General features: G+C 39.6%; 1 protein-coding gene across 5 annotated transcripts in view; it reads left to right on the top strand.

Annotated features, from left to right (window-relative positions):
- Positions 1-13,986, top strand: part of cdk14 (cyclin-dependent kinase 14) — a 659,453-nt gene that overhangs the window by 421,493 nt on the left and 223,974 nt on the right. For all 5 annotated transcript variants that reach the window (XM_043690284.1, XM_043690286.1, XM_043690285.1 and 2 more), the window contains one exon: positions 5,674-5,722. In XM_043690284.1, the coding sequence (XP_043546219.1) occupies positions 5,674-5,722 (49 nt within the window). The remainder of the gene's footprint in view (positions 1-5,673; positions 5,723-13,986) is intronic.

Below are 13,986 nucleotides of genomic sequence, written 5' to 3'. Positions count from 1 at the left end.
AATGGGACAGAATGTAACCAGAGATGGTGATATCTGGGAAGTTGTCTGTAAGGAATAATTGCGCAAGTATGATGATATCTAATTGTTACTTGGCTAGCCTGTGTGATAGTTTGACATTCCTGATGAAGGGTTTATGCCCAAAACGTCGATTCTCCTGTTCCTCTGCTGTCTGACCTGCTGTGCTTTTCCAGCGCCACACTTTTCACCTCTGATCTCCAGTATCTGCAGTCCTCACTTTCTCCTAGTCTGTGGGATAGCTTTACCAACATCTGGGGATAGTGCCAAAAATTGGAAATGCGTTGCACAGTCAACAGGGCTACAGTTGTTGTCATTTCTACTGCATAGGTCAATGCTGAATGGTCTGTCTGGTTTCGTTCCTTTCTTTAGATTTTGTAGCAGTTTTGAAAGAACTGAATGGCTTGTTAGGCCTCTGTAGCCATGTAGCGTCCCTGGATTCAGAGTGGTAAATCTAGGGATGATGGTGGCAGTGGCATGATCTCGGCTTCCAAGCCCCTGTAGTTTGGTCTGGAGCTGCAAGTTATTCAGTTAGAGCGTGTCAAGATGGGGAGAACCTACATAAAGCTTCCTATGTATCGGTCAGAGACTTACAGACTCTGCTCTCTTCACATCATAGTTTATATTGTTAGCCAGCAGTTAGAGTTGAAAGCAAGAGGTGACAAGCAGACTGGCCACGACAATAACACACTTGATGCTTTGCATCAACTGGAGAGACATTACAAGGTGAACTTAGAATTAAAATGTGTAAGACTAATGGCTTGTTTTCACTTCCTGGTGAGATATCATTGAAATAAATTAATTGATAAAGGAATCAAGGAGAAACTTCATTTACACTGGTCAGAATGTGAATTTCTTTTCCTGCAAACATGTTAAAGCTGAAGCCTGGAAAAAAAGAATTGGATCATTACTGGAAGAAAAGAATATTAAAAAGTAAGAGGAGCAAGCAAGAATGCAATTGTAACTAAATGTTTCATGTTGAGTGAAATGCCAACATACACTGAATTGAGTGAACTGAATATCCTGTTTCTATGGTTCAGCATTCTGATCCTGTGCAGTAAATCTGGTTTAAATAGAGACAGATTCCTCCCACACATCAAATATTTCCTAAATTATTAATGGCTAATCTAAAATATGCATAGACAAATAAGTTTTAATTTGTAAAACATTTATTAGTGATGTACTTTGTGCCAGTAACATCGCTTGAGGAAATAATCCAAGGCGTTTGGAGCCACCATACTAAGTCAGTGTGTGGCAAAACAAAATGTTGCATTTTGTGATGTAAAAGTAAAGCACTGAAATCTGAAATAAAAGGAAAAGATGTTGTAAATATCTGGCAACTGAGGCAGGTAAGCTCAATCAGTGGGCAGAGTTTTTGTGAATGAGCTCTGATTGCATCGTCAGGATGAGCCACGGGTTGTGACGTTGGAAGTATCGTTGGCAGGACCTTGTGGGAGTGACAGAGGAAGCATCCAAATAAGTGACTGAGTTCTGGAGTCAATGTTCAGTTCATGACAATGTGCTGGCTCCCAGGTCAGGAGGACGGGTAGAAGGCATTTTAGCATTGCAAAATTGGCAGCCATGCTGTCAGAAGTGGGCTCTGTTAAAGTACATGGAGAGCCATGATGGTGTCTCCATTGAGGTTTGCAGCACAAAGTGGGAGAGATCCGAGAGGTTAAAAAAGGTTAAGGTCATTTAGGAGGAGGATTGATTGTCCCCACCCACCCACAATAATTGCCACTGTCACATTGTGGCCATTTTGTGCAGTGGTGTCTGCCCTGTTGATTGGTGACTCTGGCTTCTGTGGTTATCTAAACAGCTGCTGGGACTCCCGAGGTTAACTAGAAATGTGGGGCCTTAAACTTTGACCAGTGTTTCAAGTCTTTTGACCTTTTGTCAGAAAAGTAAAAGGTTGGTTGTAATTTGAAGAATTAGGGAAAGTGGACACAAGAGGAAGAAAGCGGAGGATAGAAAGCAAAAGAAATGACATGATAGAAGAGTTCATATGACCATAAGGTGTAGAACTAGAAATAGGTCATTTGGGCCATTGAGCCTGTTGTTCAATACGATCATGGCTGATCTGATCATCCTCAACTCTACTTTCCTGCTTTTTCCACCTAACTCTTGATTCGTCTATCTCAGCCTTGAATTTACTTGAGGATGAACCTCAACATGCTTCTGCAGTAAAGATCCATAGATTCACTACCCTCTGAGAGAAGATATTCCTCTTCATCTCTGTCTGAAATGAGCAAGTCAAGAAAGTTCCTGAGTTTCTAATCAAAAGATGCAATGCCATTCTTCAAGCTTTACTGAAATCTCATTCTGCCAATGCTTTGAGATCAAAGACAGACAGATGCTGGATTGGCAGTGGGATGGACAGTTAACATGACAACCAGAAATTCTGACTGAACAGTCATGCCCTACAGAGTCAGCCTGCATTTAGTTGCCTCTGAGCACTGAATGTGGTATTCTAAATTCAAAAACAGAGAAATAAAAGCAGATCATTGTTCAACTCTGGAGTGTGGTGTTTTCAGTCTTATAGGGGGAGAAGGTAAAAAAGTACAGGCGTTATTGCTTCTGCAATTGGTCGGAAGTTGCTTGAGAAGGTAATGATTGAGAAGTGAGGAAGTATATAGTGAAGAGAACGATATCACTGGAATGCTGAATGCAGATTGGAAGGAAAGGTATGTGTGGTTACGGGAGAAGATGAGGACAAGGAAACCTTATTTGTGGTATTGGGAAGATGATGAAATGGTCAAAGTAGGAGTGCAAAATGGAACAGTTGGTTAAGGGGTCTGCCGACCATGGTTGTGGGAAGTGGAATTGTTGGTTTGTGAAAGAGGAATGTGTATTAGAAGCAGGTGACATCATCAGGACAGACATATTGGAGACAAAAAGCCTAAGAGAATGAACTAGTCTTTGAAGTGTAGCCTAAGTTACCTATGAGAGTCCTTGGACTTAGGGTTTATTTGAATATTTCCAGAAATGGAAACTGAGGAGTTGAAGATGAGGTAAGAATCTTAATGGACAATTGAAGCGAAGAGAAGGTTTGAAATTGGAAATGTATTTGAAAGAACTTTTCTCATTTGAGCAACTTTGTTTCTCACCCCAAAGAAACTGATTAATTTGGTTTTGATGGAATTGTGATGGGTACTGGTTGTGCCCTGCTACCCAGGAAGAAGCAGAAATGAGGGTGACTCATGGGCAGTTAGTTACCATATTCACAGTATTCAGCTCCATTCACATCACCTGTTACTGAAACAGTCCATCCTGGTTAAAACCAGAAATTGAATAGCAACAAATAGCAAGTAATATTGCATGATATAAATGTCAGGTTATGGCCATCTCAGAAGTGAAAAACCTCAGCTACACACCCTCCTCACCCCTACTCAAAGTCCTCACAACCTCCACACCAACCCCCCCTCCCAACCAAAACAAAATTAACCATTCATGGCTCTCCGTTGGCCATAACCTATGAAGGTTGTGTTTGCAAGAGAAAGGCAGAGATTGGATGTTCTGAGCTAAGTAACCTGCCTCCTATGCCCTTTAAAGTTTTCTACATGTCTCAGGACAGGCAATTCAAATGACAATTTGTTATTTGCCTGGATTGGGGCTACTGCAGCAGTTTGCAGAAGCTGAGCGCATTCAGCTAATGTGATGCAAGACTATGGCCTGCAACAATGTGCCAAGGTTATTTTGACAACATTTCTCAGCTCCATGGTATCTACAGGTCTGAAGAACAGGAGCATTATTGTCATAAATCCCAATGGTTTCTAAGTCGCATACACCCTAACTTGGACATGTAATGCTGCTCCTTCCTTGTGATTGAGTCAATTGCCAATAATTTTATACATAACTAATCAAGCAATCCCGACACTGCAAGGATTCAACACTTAAAGAAAAAGCTCAGCAACAGCATCTGGTAACTGTGGAAAGGATCTGGCCATGCTTAAATACACTGAGACTAGATCTGAAACAAAAGGCTGATAAACCAGTTCCTGTTGTTTGTGTCAAATGCCCACTATCTCATTTCACTCCTCAATGTTTTCTGCTCAGACACCACCAAATTATGTCTTGAATTTGTTTTTTTCATTTTCTGTAACTTTCCTTAGCTACTAAGGGCAGCTCAGTGGTTAGCACTTCTGCCTCACAGCACCAGGGACCCGGGTGTGATTCCAGCCTCAGGCAACTGTCTGTATGGAGTTTGCGCATTCTCCCTGTGTCTTTGTGGGTTTCCTCCCACTGTCCAAAGATGTGCAGGTCAGGTGAATTGACCATGCTAAATCGCCCATCCCTAACCTATATAGGGATGTGTAGGTTAAGTGCATTAGTCAGGGGTAAATATAGGGTGAGGAATGGGTCTGGGTGGGTTACTCTTCAGAGGGTCGGTGTGGACTTGTTGGCCAAAGGGCCTGTTTCCACACTGTAGGGATTCTAATTCTAAAAATCTATTTCTACTAATTTCAGTTTAGAGTGAAGGTTTGACAACATCAAATTTGTAAATGTCATTCATATTTCTGTAAAATTCAATTCTATCACTTTTCTGAATAACTCTGTCCAACTTTCTCCATGTACATTCATAACTGTTCACACATCAGAGCCATCCTTGTTGAACATAGCTTTGCAAAGGAGTTAAAGTCCTTTTCATAATGAGGTGACTGAATTTGCACTCATTAATTCAAGCAGGCTCTGTCCCAGGCCTTGCAAAGGGAAAAATACAACTTCATATAATTCTCGTTTTGTCATCCACAAATGCAATTTGGTTGCTTGTTAGTAATGTAATGTAGATTGGATGCAAATAATCATGGAATCCTTACAGTGCAGAAAGATGCCACGCAGCCCATCAGGTCTACACTGGTCATCTGTGGAGCATTCCACCCAGACCCCTTGCATTTACCATTGTTATTCCACCTAACCTGTGCATCACTGCACAATTTAGCATTGCCAATCCACCTAACCTGCACATCTTTGGATTGTGGGAGAAACCCGGAGCACTCAAACACTGGGTGAACGTGCAAACTCCACACAGACAATCACCCAAGGGCAGCAATTGAATCATGGTCCCTGGTGTTGGAAGGCAGGAGTGCTAACTACTGAGTCAGTGTTGCACCAGCTAGTAATGCCAGAGGCTTGAGCTACCTCTTATTTCTTCTTACTGTAGAGTCTTTCCAAGATAATTAGTAAAGTTAGCTATCGACTTGCATTACACTGAACATAAATTGCATTCTGCAAAATGCTGGATTTGTGATAGTGTGAAAATTTTGGAAACATTAGTGTGCAGTCCTGATTTAATGATTCAAGTGCATCTGCTCAGGTAAGTTTTGCAGGATAAATTAAATCAGATTTACATAGAGAATGAACAATGATGCTCAGAGCTTCCAATCATTAAAGGCGCAGAATGAAGCGCCTGCAGATACAGGAAAAAATTTGTCTGATGTATCCTCTTTAGTGTCTTCTCATCCCTTATACTGTTTGTGTAAATGTTGTAATTATATAGCCTTTCAAATTTCTTTTGCAAATGCAAACCATTTCGAATATAAGCATCTCATGTTTATTTCCTAATCTAATCTGAAACTGTGTTAATATTCAAGGTAATGGCACAGTGTTTAAGTTAAATAGTTCATTGTGAGACACTTAACCTATCTCTTTTTCTTGCAGATCGTTTCACACAGTACAGTTCTAAAAAGCTTCGACATGCGTGGAATAAGTAAGTGTATTTTTATATAGATTGTGGTTCCTTTCTATCTTGATAGTTTTCAGGTTCCATCTTTGATGTACTTTTTTCTTTGTTTTGTCATGGGAAATGAATATGATGTGTATATTTTGCAATAAGTTAATTTCATAGAAACACATTTTACATTAATCTTTATGGCCACAATGGCAAGAATGAATATTAACTCTGTACAATTGTAAATTAGAACCAATTTCCTCAGTGAAACAGTTAATGCCTTCATTGTTAAAGGACACTTTCACATGCATAGATGGCAATGCAGCTGCCAACTATAACATATGCAGAAGAGTAAGTCTTTAGATATGCTCAGAATGGTGTGATATTAATATTGATATTTTCCATTTTCATCAACTTTGGTTATAGAAAAGATAGAAATGGCTCCTTTTAAAGTGAATAGTCCAGGGAAAAGAGAAATAATGTATATCCAGTGGTCATTTACATATATCTTTCTAATTTTGTTTAAAGTAAAGTCATTGCTTAAAGATTTATAATTGGTTTGGTTTGTTAATCAAGGATTACCACAAAACTTTATTAGAGGTGTGTTAATGGTTAAATAGCTCGCAGTTTGTTTTACCAATGCAAGGACAAAGCAATAGTTTTGTTAACCAGATGAGAACATAACGATGGCCATGTACCTTATTGGCCAAGCTCATGGAATACCGACTAGCATTCCAACAGAATCTGATACGAGGATTCAAGATGAATTAGTTTATTGAATGAATTAATATGAATATAAAATGAAATATTACTGAAGATAACTGACAGAGTTTGAAAAATTATATACGCTTGAAAAGATTTACCTATAGTTATTAATTATATAATTACATATTGATATTGGGGGCAATATATATATTAACACCAACTACACTTGAGAAAAGTAACGGCAAAGCCTTTCAATCTTTTGGGTTCTTGACATTTTTCCCATTCCAGCAATCTATGAGGATAGTGTGCTGTGTTAATGAATTGTTTTTTCATACACCTTCTTTTCTCTGTCTGACAACTGGATTGATCATTTATCAGGCATGTTTTAGCCAGAAATGATAATGATAGTTCAATTTTCTTCTGAAATCAAAGTGTTGACATTAATTTAATTGATGTGAACAGAACATAAATGGCGGAAGAAGTTTTGATCATCTTTGAATGTTAGGACATGAGGAGGAGCTGGAATGAGCTCTTGTGAGCCTGCACCGCCATTCAATATCAAGGCTGATCTTTGACCTTCATTCCACTTGCCCACTCAATCCCCCATCCCTTGATTCCATTACATTTCACGTCATCTTAGTCTTATAATATCAACCTGGTATGTCTAGAATATGTTCCTTTGCTCTAGTCTCAGTCAGGAAAAACATCAACTCTACATCTACTATCAGAATCCTTTGTTTCACTGAGATCACCTCTTTTTTTTTGAATATCAGAAGTTATAGGCCCAATTGTTCAGCCTCTCATTACAAGAAAGAACTCTATCATCCCAACAACCAATCTGGTCAACATATGCTCCACTGCCTTCAAAGTATTTGTGATTTTTTCTTTTCGGAAATAAGGACTAAAACTGTGCACAGTACTTCAAGTATTGCTTCACTAAAGCCCTGTACAGTTTGAAGCCAAGTTTCTTAACTCTTATACTCCAGCTATTTGCAGCAAAATAACATGCGAGACACACTTAAATAGAAATTGCTGGAAAAACTCAACAGGTCTGGCAGCATCTGTTCTGAGTTCTGAAGGGTCACCTGACTGAAACATTAACTTTGATTTTCTCTCCACAGATGCTGCCAGACTGCTGACCTTGTCTCTGATTTACAGCATTTGCAGTTCATTTGGTTTTTAAATCAAAATGCCATTTGTTTTCTGTACATAAATACTAACATTCCTTTTTTACCTCTTGTACAAGGATACTCATATCTCTAAACATTAGCATTTAATCATTTCTCACTATTGTTTTTCCTTCTACCTTGTCTTTCCCCACAAAATACTTCATCGAACAATTTATTGTCCATTCACTAACCCATCTAATTCATCTTTGTGTTCTCTTTGCATTTTATTGTTCCATCTATGTATCTATATTCTCAGGAAGAGAGGAGTGGGGTGTGGCATTTTTGATAAGGGATAGCATTACAGCTGTACTGAGGGAGGATATTCCTGGAAATACATCCAGGGAGGTTATTTGGATGGAACTGAGAAATAAGAAAGGGATTATCACCTTATTGGGATAGTATTATAGGCCCCCTAATAGTCAGAGGGAAATTGAGAAACAAATTTGTAAGGAGATCTCAGTAATCTGTAAGAATAATAGGGTGGTTATGGTAGGGGATTTTAACTTTCCAAACATAGGCTGGGACTGCCATAGTGTTAAGGATTTAGATGGAGAGGAATTTCTTAAGTGTGTATAACAAAACATTCTGATTCGGTATTTGGATGTAGCTACTAGAGAAGATGCAAAACTTAACCTACTCTTGGGAAATAAGGCAGGACAGGTGACTGAAGTCAGTGGGAGAACACTTTGGGGCGAGAGACCATAATTCTATTAGTTTTAAAATAAGGATGGAAAAAGATAGACCAGATCTAAAAGTTGAAGTTCTAAATTGGAGGAAGGCCAATTTTGATAGTATTAGGCAAGAACTTTCAAAAGTTGATCGGAGGCAGATGTTTGCAGGTAAAGGGACGGCTGGAAAATGGGATGCCTTCAGAAATGAGATAACAAGAATCCAGAGAAAGTATATTCCTCTCAGGGTGAAAGGGAAGGCTGGTAGATATAGGGAATGCTGGATGACTAGAGAAATTGAGGGTTTGGTTAAGAAAAAGAAGGAAGCCTATGTCAGGTATAGACAGGATAGATCGAGTGAATCCTTAGAAGAGCATAAAGGCAATAGGAGTATACTTAAGAGGAAAATCAGGAAGGCAAAAAGGGGACATGAGATAGATTTGCCAAATAGAGTTAAGGAGAATCCAAAGGGTTCTTACGAACACATTAAGGGCAAAAGGGTAATTAGGGAGAGAATAGGGCACTTCAAAGATCAGCAAGACGGTCTTTGTGTGGAGCCGCAGGAGATGGGGGAGATACTAAACGAGTAGTTTGCATCAGTATTTACTGTGGAAATGGACATGAAAGATATAGAATGTAGGGAAATAGATGGTGATATCTTAAAACATGTCCATATTACAGCGGAGGAGGTGCTGGGTGTCTTGAAACACACAAAAGTGGATAAATCCCCAGGACCTGATCAGGTGTACCCTAGAACTCTGTGGGAAGCTAGAGAAGTGATTGCTGGGCCTCTTGCTGAGATATTTGTATCATCAATGGTCACAACTGAGGTGCTAGAAGACTGGAGGTTGGCGAACGTGGTGCCACTGTTTAAGAAGGGTGATAAGGACAAGCCAGGGAACTATGGACCAGTGAGCCTGACGTCGGTGGTGGGCAAGTTGTTGGAGGGAATCCTGAGGGACAGGAGTACATATATTTGAAAAGGCAAGGACTGATTAGAGATTGTCAACATGGCTTTGTGTGTGGGAAATCATGTTTTACAAACTTGATTGAGTTTTTTTTGAAGAAGTAACAAAAAGGATTCTGAGGGCAGAGTGGTAGACCTGATCTATATGGAGGTAAAAACAATGACTGCAGATGCTGGAAACCAGATTCTGGATCAGTGGTGCTGGAAGAGCACAGCAATTCAGGCAGCATCCGATGCTGCCTGAATTGCTCTGATCTATATGGACTTCAGTAAGGTGTTTGACAAGGTTCCTCATGGGAGATTGGTGAGCAAGGTTAGATCTCATGGAATACAGGGAGAACTCACCATTTGGATGCAGAACTGGCTGAAAAGGTGGAAGACCGAGGATGGTGTTGGAGGGTTGTTTTTCAGACTGGAGGCCTGTGACCAGTGGAGTGCCACAAGGATTGGTGCTGGGTCCACTACTTTTCCTCTTTTATATAAATGATTTGGATGTGAGAATAAGTTTGCAGATGACACCAAAATTGGAGGTGCAGTGGACCGCGAAGGAGGTTACTTCCGATTACAAAGGGATCTTGATCAGATGGGCCAATGGGCTGAGAAGTGGAAGATGGAGTTTAATTCAGATAAATGCGAGGTGCTGCATTTTGGGAAAGCAAATCTTAGCAGGACATATACACTTAATGGTAAGGTCCTAGAGAGAGTTGCTGTACAAAGAGACCTTGGTGTGCAGGTTCATAGCTCCTTGAAAGTAGAGTCACAGGTAGATAGGATAGTGAAGAAGGTGTTTGGTATGCTTTCCTTTATTGCTCAGAGTATCGAGTACAGGATTTGGGAGGTCATGTTGCAGCTGTACAGGATATTGGTTAAGTCACTGTTGGAATATTGCGTGCAATTCTGGTCTCTTTCCTATCAGAAAGATGTTGTGAAACTTGAAAGTTTTCCGAATAGATTTACAAGGATGTTGCCGGGGTTGGAGGATTTGACCTTTAGGCTGGGGGTCTTTTCCTTGGAGCGTCGGAGGCTGAGGAGTGACCCATGAGGGGCATGGATAGGATAAATAGGCAAAGTCTTTTCCCTGGGGTTGGGGAGTCCAGAACTAGAGGGCATAGGTTTAGGGTGAGAGGGGAATGATATAAAAGAGACCTAAGGGGCAACATTTTTATGCAGAGGGTGGTACGTGTATGGAATGAGCTGCCAGAGGAAGTTGTGGAGGCTGGTACAATTGCAACATTTAAGAGGCATCTGGATGGGTATATGAATAGTAAGGGTTTGGAGGGATATGGGCCGGGTGCTGGCAGGTGGGAGTAGATTGAGTTGGGGAATCTGGTCGTCATGGATCAGTTGGACGGAAGGGTCTATTTCCGTGCTACATATCTATGACTCTGTGCTAGCATCAGCCCTTTTTGATTGCAATAACTTTTGTGAATTGCAACCTTGCCGCACCATTGTCATTGTTCGCCTTTGTTTACCCTGTGAGTTATATCTCAAAGGCTGTAATAAGTTTGTCAGACCCTATTTTCCTTTCATAAAAGCTTTTTGACTCTGGTAATATGAGTATCTAGGTATCTTGAAAATATTTGACAGATTTTAACATTTTCCAAAGACTGATGCCAGGCTAATTGGCCTGGACCTTGCTGTTTTCTCTCTTGCTCTTGAAAAACAGCTTTATGTTTTACCGTCACATCTGCAGGTGATCATCCTAATGAAGTTTCAGAAATTGTTCTGTGATGTGTGGGCATTATGGCAGGCAAGACTGACCTAGGAAACTTCATGTCAACGTTACTTAGCACATGGTACTTTCTTGCTAAGTAACTAATTTTTACTCCAAGCAACTGTAATCTTCAATTCTGTGTTTACTTTCTCTAAAAATTGGCAGCTAGGAACAATTGAGGGCTGAACAAAAAATACAGGATCTCTGAAACCTACTCCATTTTTTAAAGACATAGTTCACAATTTACATACATGTTCAAATTGCCTGCAGTAAGTGTGGTTCTCTTCACTTCTTTTTGTTGTTAGAATGTAATTAGCATAAGTCAATTTGCAACTGACTGTGGAGTTTGCACATTCTCCCCGTTTCTGTGTGGGTTTCCTCCAGGTGCTCCGGTTTCCTCCCACAGTCCAAAAATGTGCAGGTTAGGTGAATTGGCCATGCTAAATTGCCCGTAGTATTAGGTGAAGGGGTAAATGTAGGGGAATGGGTATTTGAAGAGGTTCATCTGTCACATATTGAAGTCCTGTACAGATTGCTATTTATTTTTCACTACTAGCAATCATGAAATTAGACCATTTGAACACTTGACTGCGTGTTAGGGGCTTGATACAACTTTGCTTGTTCACATAATCAAGAGCATAGTCTAGAACGATTTCTGTGTTGACATAGAGGAAGATGACATTGACATATGGCTTCCTTCTGCAGTAGTGCAAATGATCAACCTTGTTCACAGAATATGTAAACACATACTTGAAATGAGATTTGTGTTCAGATTTGTGGTTCATTGCTAACCATTTTTTAATCAAATACAAGAGTTTGTGAGAGAAACTGAAATTCACACTTCACAAAATATACTGAAGGATTTTAGAATTCATTGATTTCTTTTGATTGGAAAAAAGTCATTAAGTATATATTGAATATAAAAAGATTTAACAGCCTGATATAATGAATGTCTATTACTTATGTTCAGAAAGCAGATGTTTGTAACATGGAATCTGCTGCTAGAAATAAGAGAAGTGGGCAATTTAGCAATAGATTTGAGATTCCAAAATTGTACTCTACATTGTCAAAGTGATACAGTAATCCATCAGTTTTTTTTTGTTGCTAACAACAAAAGGTAAATGTTTTGAAATAATGACTTGATCTAATCATGTCATAATTATATAGTTGCATTGTTTAGACGAGATTCTGACTGCTTAAATTATTTATGGTTTTTGAACTCTACTAATTAAGAACCATCCATGTGTTTCCTAAAGGCCAGTCATACTTCAGTTGCTATACCTGTCTGTCTCAATTAGAGTTTAATACCGCATTGTCAGTGCTTTTGTGTTCTGCTGAAAGGTGACTGAAAGATAGTGATTTGTGAAGTAACAAGATTTAACAATTAAACTGTGATGGGCATTGCAATATACAAGTTTTTATTATCTCTTGCCATTTGTATGTATATCTGTGTGAACACCTTAAAACGTGATGGACTTTAACAGTGTAGGTAAATATTGAAATATTTAACTCCTTCCATATGACAGAGGAATGTGATATCGTCCACTTCAGTGCTTAGCCTTAGGCACTAATCAATCAAGGAAAGTCTGTATGGATTTGATAGAGTCATAAAGTATAGAAATAAGCCATTTGGCCCACAATTTTAATGCTGACCCACAAACACTAAACTACACTAATTCCATTTACCTGCACTTGATCCATAGCCTGCTATACACTTGCATTTTAAGTACTCATCCAGATGCTTCTTAAATGTTGCAAGAATACCTGCATCCACAACCCCCTCAGGCAGTGCATTATCAAATTCTACTCTGTCTATACCCCTCATAATATTGTTTTCCTCAATTAGATAATTTACATTATTTTGTACTCTTCTATCATCTCTGTACCAAGGAAAACAAACCCAGCCAATCCAGTCTCTCCTCATAACTGAGACTTTACATCCCAGGCAACATCCAGGGGAAATCTCCTCTGCCCCCTGTCTGTGGCAATCACATTCTTCTCATATTGTAATGAGCAGAACTGCATTCAGTATTCCATCTGTGGCCTAACCAATGTTTTAAAGTTTTAGCGAGACTTCCTGGCTCCTATATTCTCTGCCTCAGCTGATAAAGGCAAGCTTCCTTTATACAACATCACCACTGTGTCTTAACGTACTGACACCTTCAGGGATCTATGGACTTGCACACTAATGTCCCTTTGTTCCTCCGTATTCCCTTGGGACCTACCGTTCATTGTATATATTCCTCCCTTATTAAACCTCCCAAAGTGCATCACTTTGCATTTATTAGGATTAAGCTCCATCTGCCATTGCTTTGCCCAGTTTATCAGCTGGTCAATATCAGACTGCAGCTTGAGACCAGCCTCCTCATTACCAACACCACCAATTTTTGTGTCATTTGTTCAGGTTGTGTTTGACTAACTTGATTAGATTTGTTTGAGGAGGGAAGAAGAAAGATTTTTGTTAAGATTCTGTATGGTCTGAAAATTTAATGTTGAGTCCAAAACTGGCTCAGTGATGCGAAACAAATAGTAATCGTCACCAAGTGGGTTTGTGATTGGAAGGCTGTTGCCAGTTGGGTTCCCCAGAGCTCTTTACTGGGTTCATTGCTGTTCAAGATATACAATAGTGATTTAAACCTGAATGTAGGTTCATGATTAAGAAATTTCCAAATTGTCAGAAAATTGGCTGAGATTGAAAAGGGAAGAAGAAATCTGATACTACAGAATGAGATCAATGAACTGCTCAAGTGGATATAAAAGTGGCAAATAGAATTCAATAAGTGTGTGATAGTGCACTTGGAAAGGACAAACAATGCAAAGGAATGTACAAGAGAGTCTGCAAATTAGAGAGGACCAGAAGAACTTTAGAATATATGCTCACAGCTCTCTGGAGATAACGGGATTGACTGATAACGTGATCACCAAAGCATAAAGCATCTCTTTTTCTTGGGCAAGGGATAGAACATAAGCGCAGGTAGGTTTTACTAGAACTGTATAAAATAAACTTAGAATGCAACTGGAGCACAGTGCACAGATTCCCTGTCCCCTCTCTCTCCCCCTCTCTCTTTCCCCCCCCCCTC

Source organism: Chiloscyllium plagiosum, chromosome 5, assembly GCF_004010195.1.
Source record: "Chiloscyllium plagiosum isolate BGI_BamShark_2017 chromosome 5, ASM401019v2, whole genome shotgun sequence".
Lineage (NCBI taxonomy): Eukaryota > Metazoa > Chordata > Chondrichthyes > Orectolobiformes > Hemiscylliidae > Chiloscyllium > Chiloscyllium plagiosum.
This window is presented reverse-complemented; position numbering and strand designations above follow the sequence as displayed.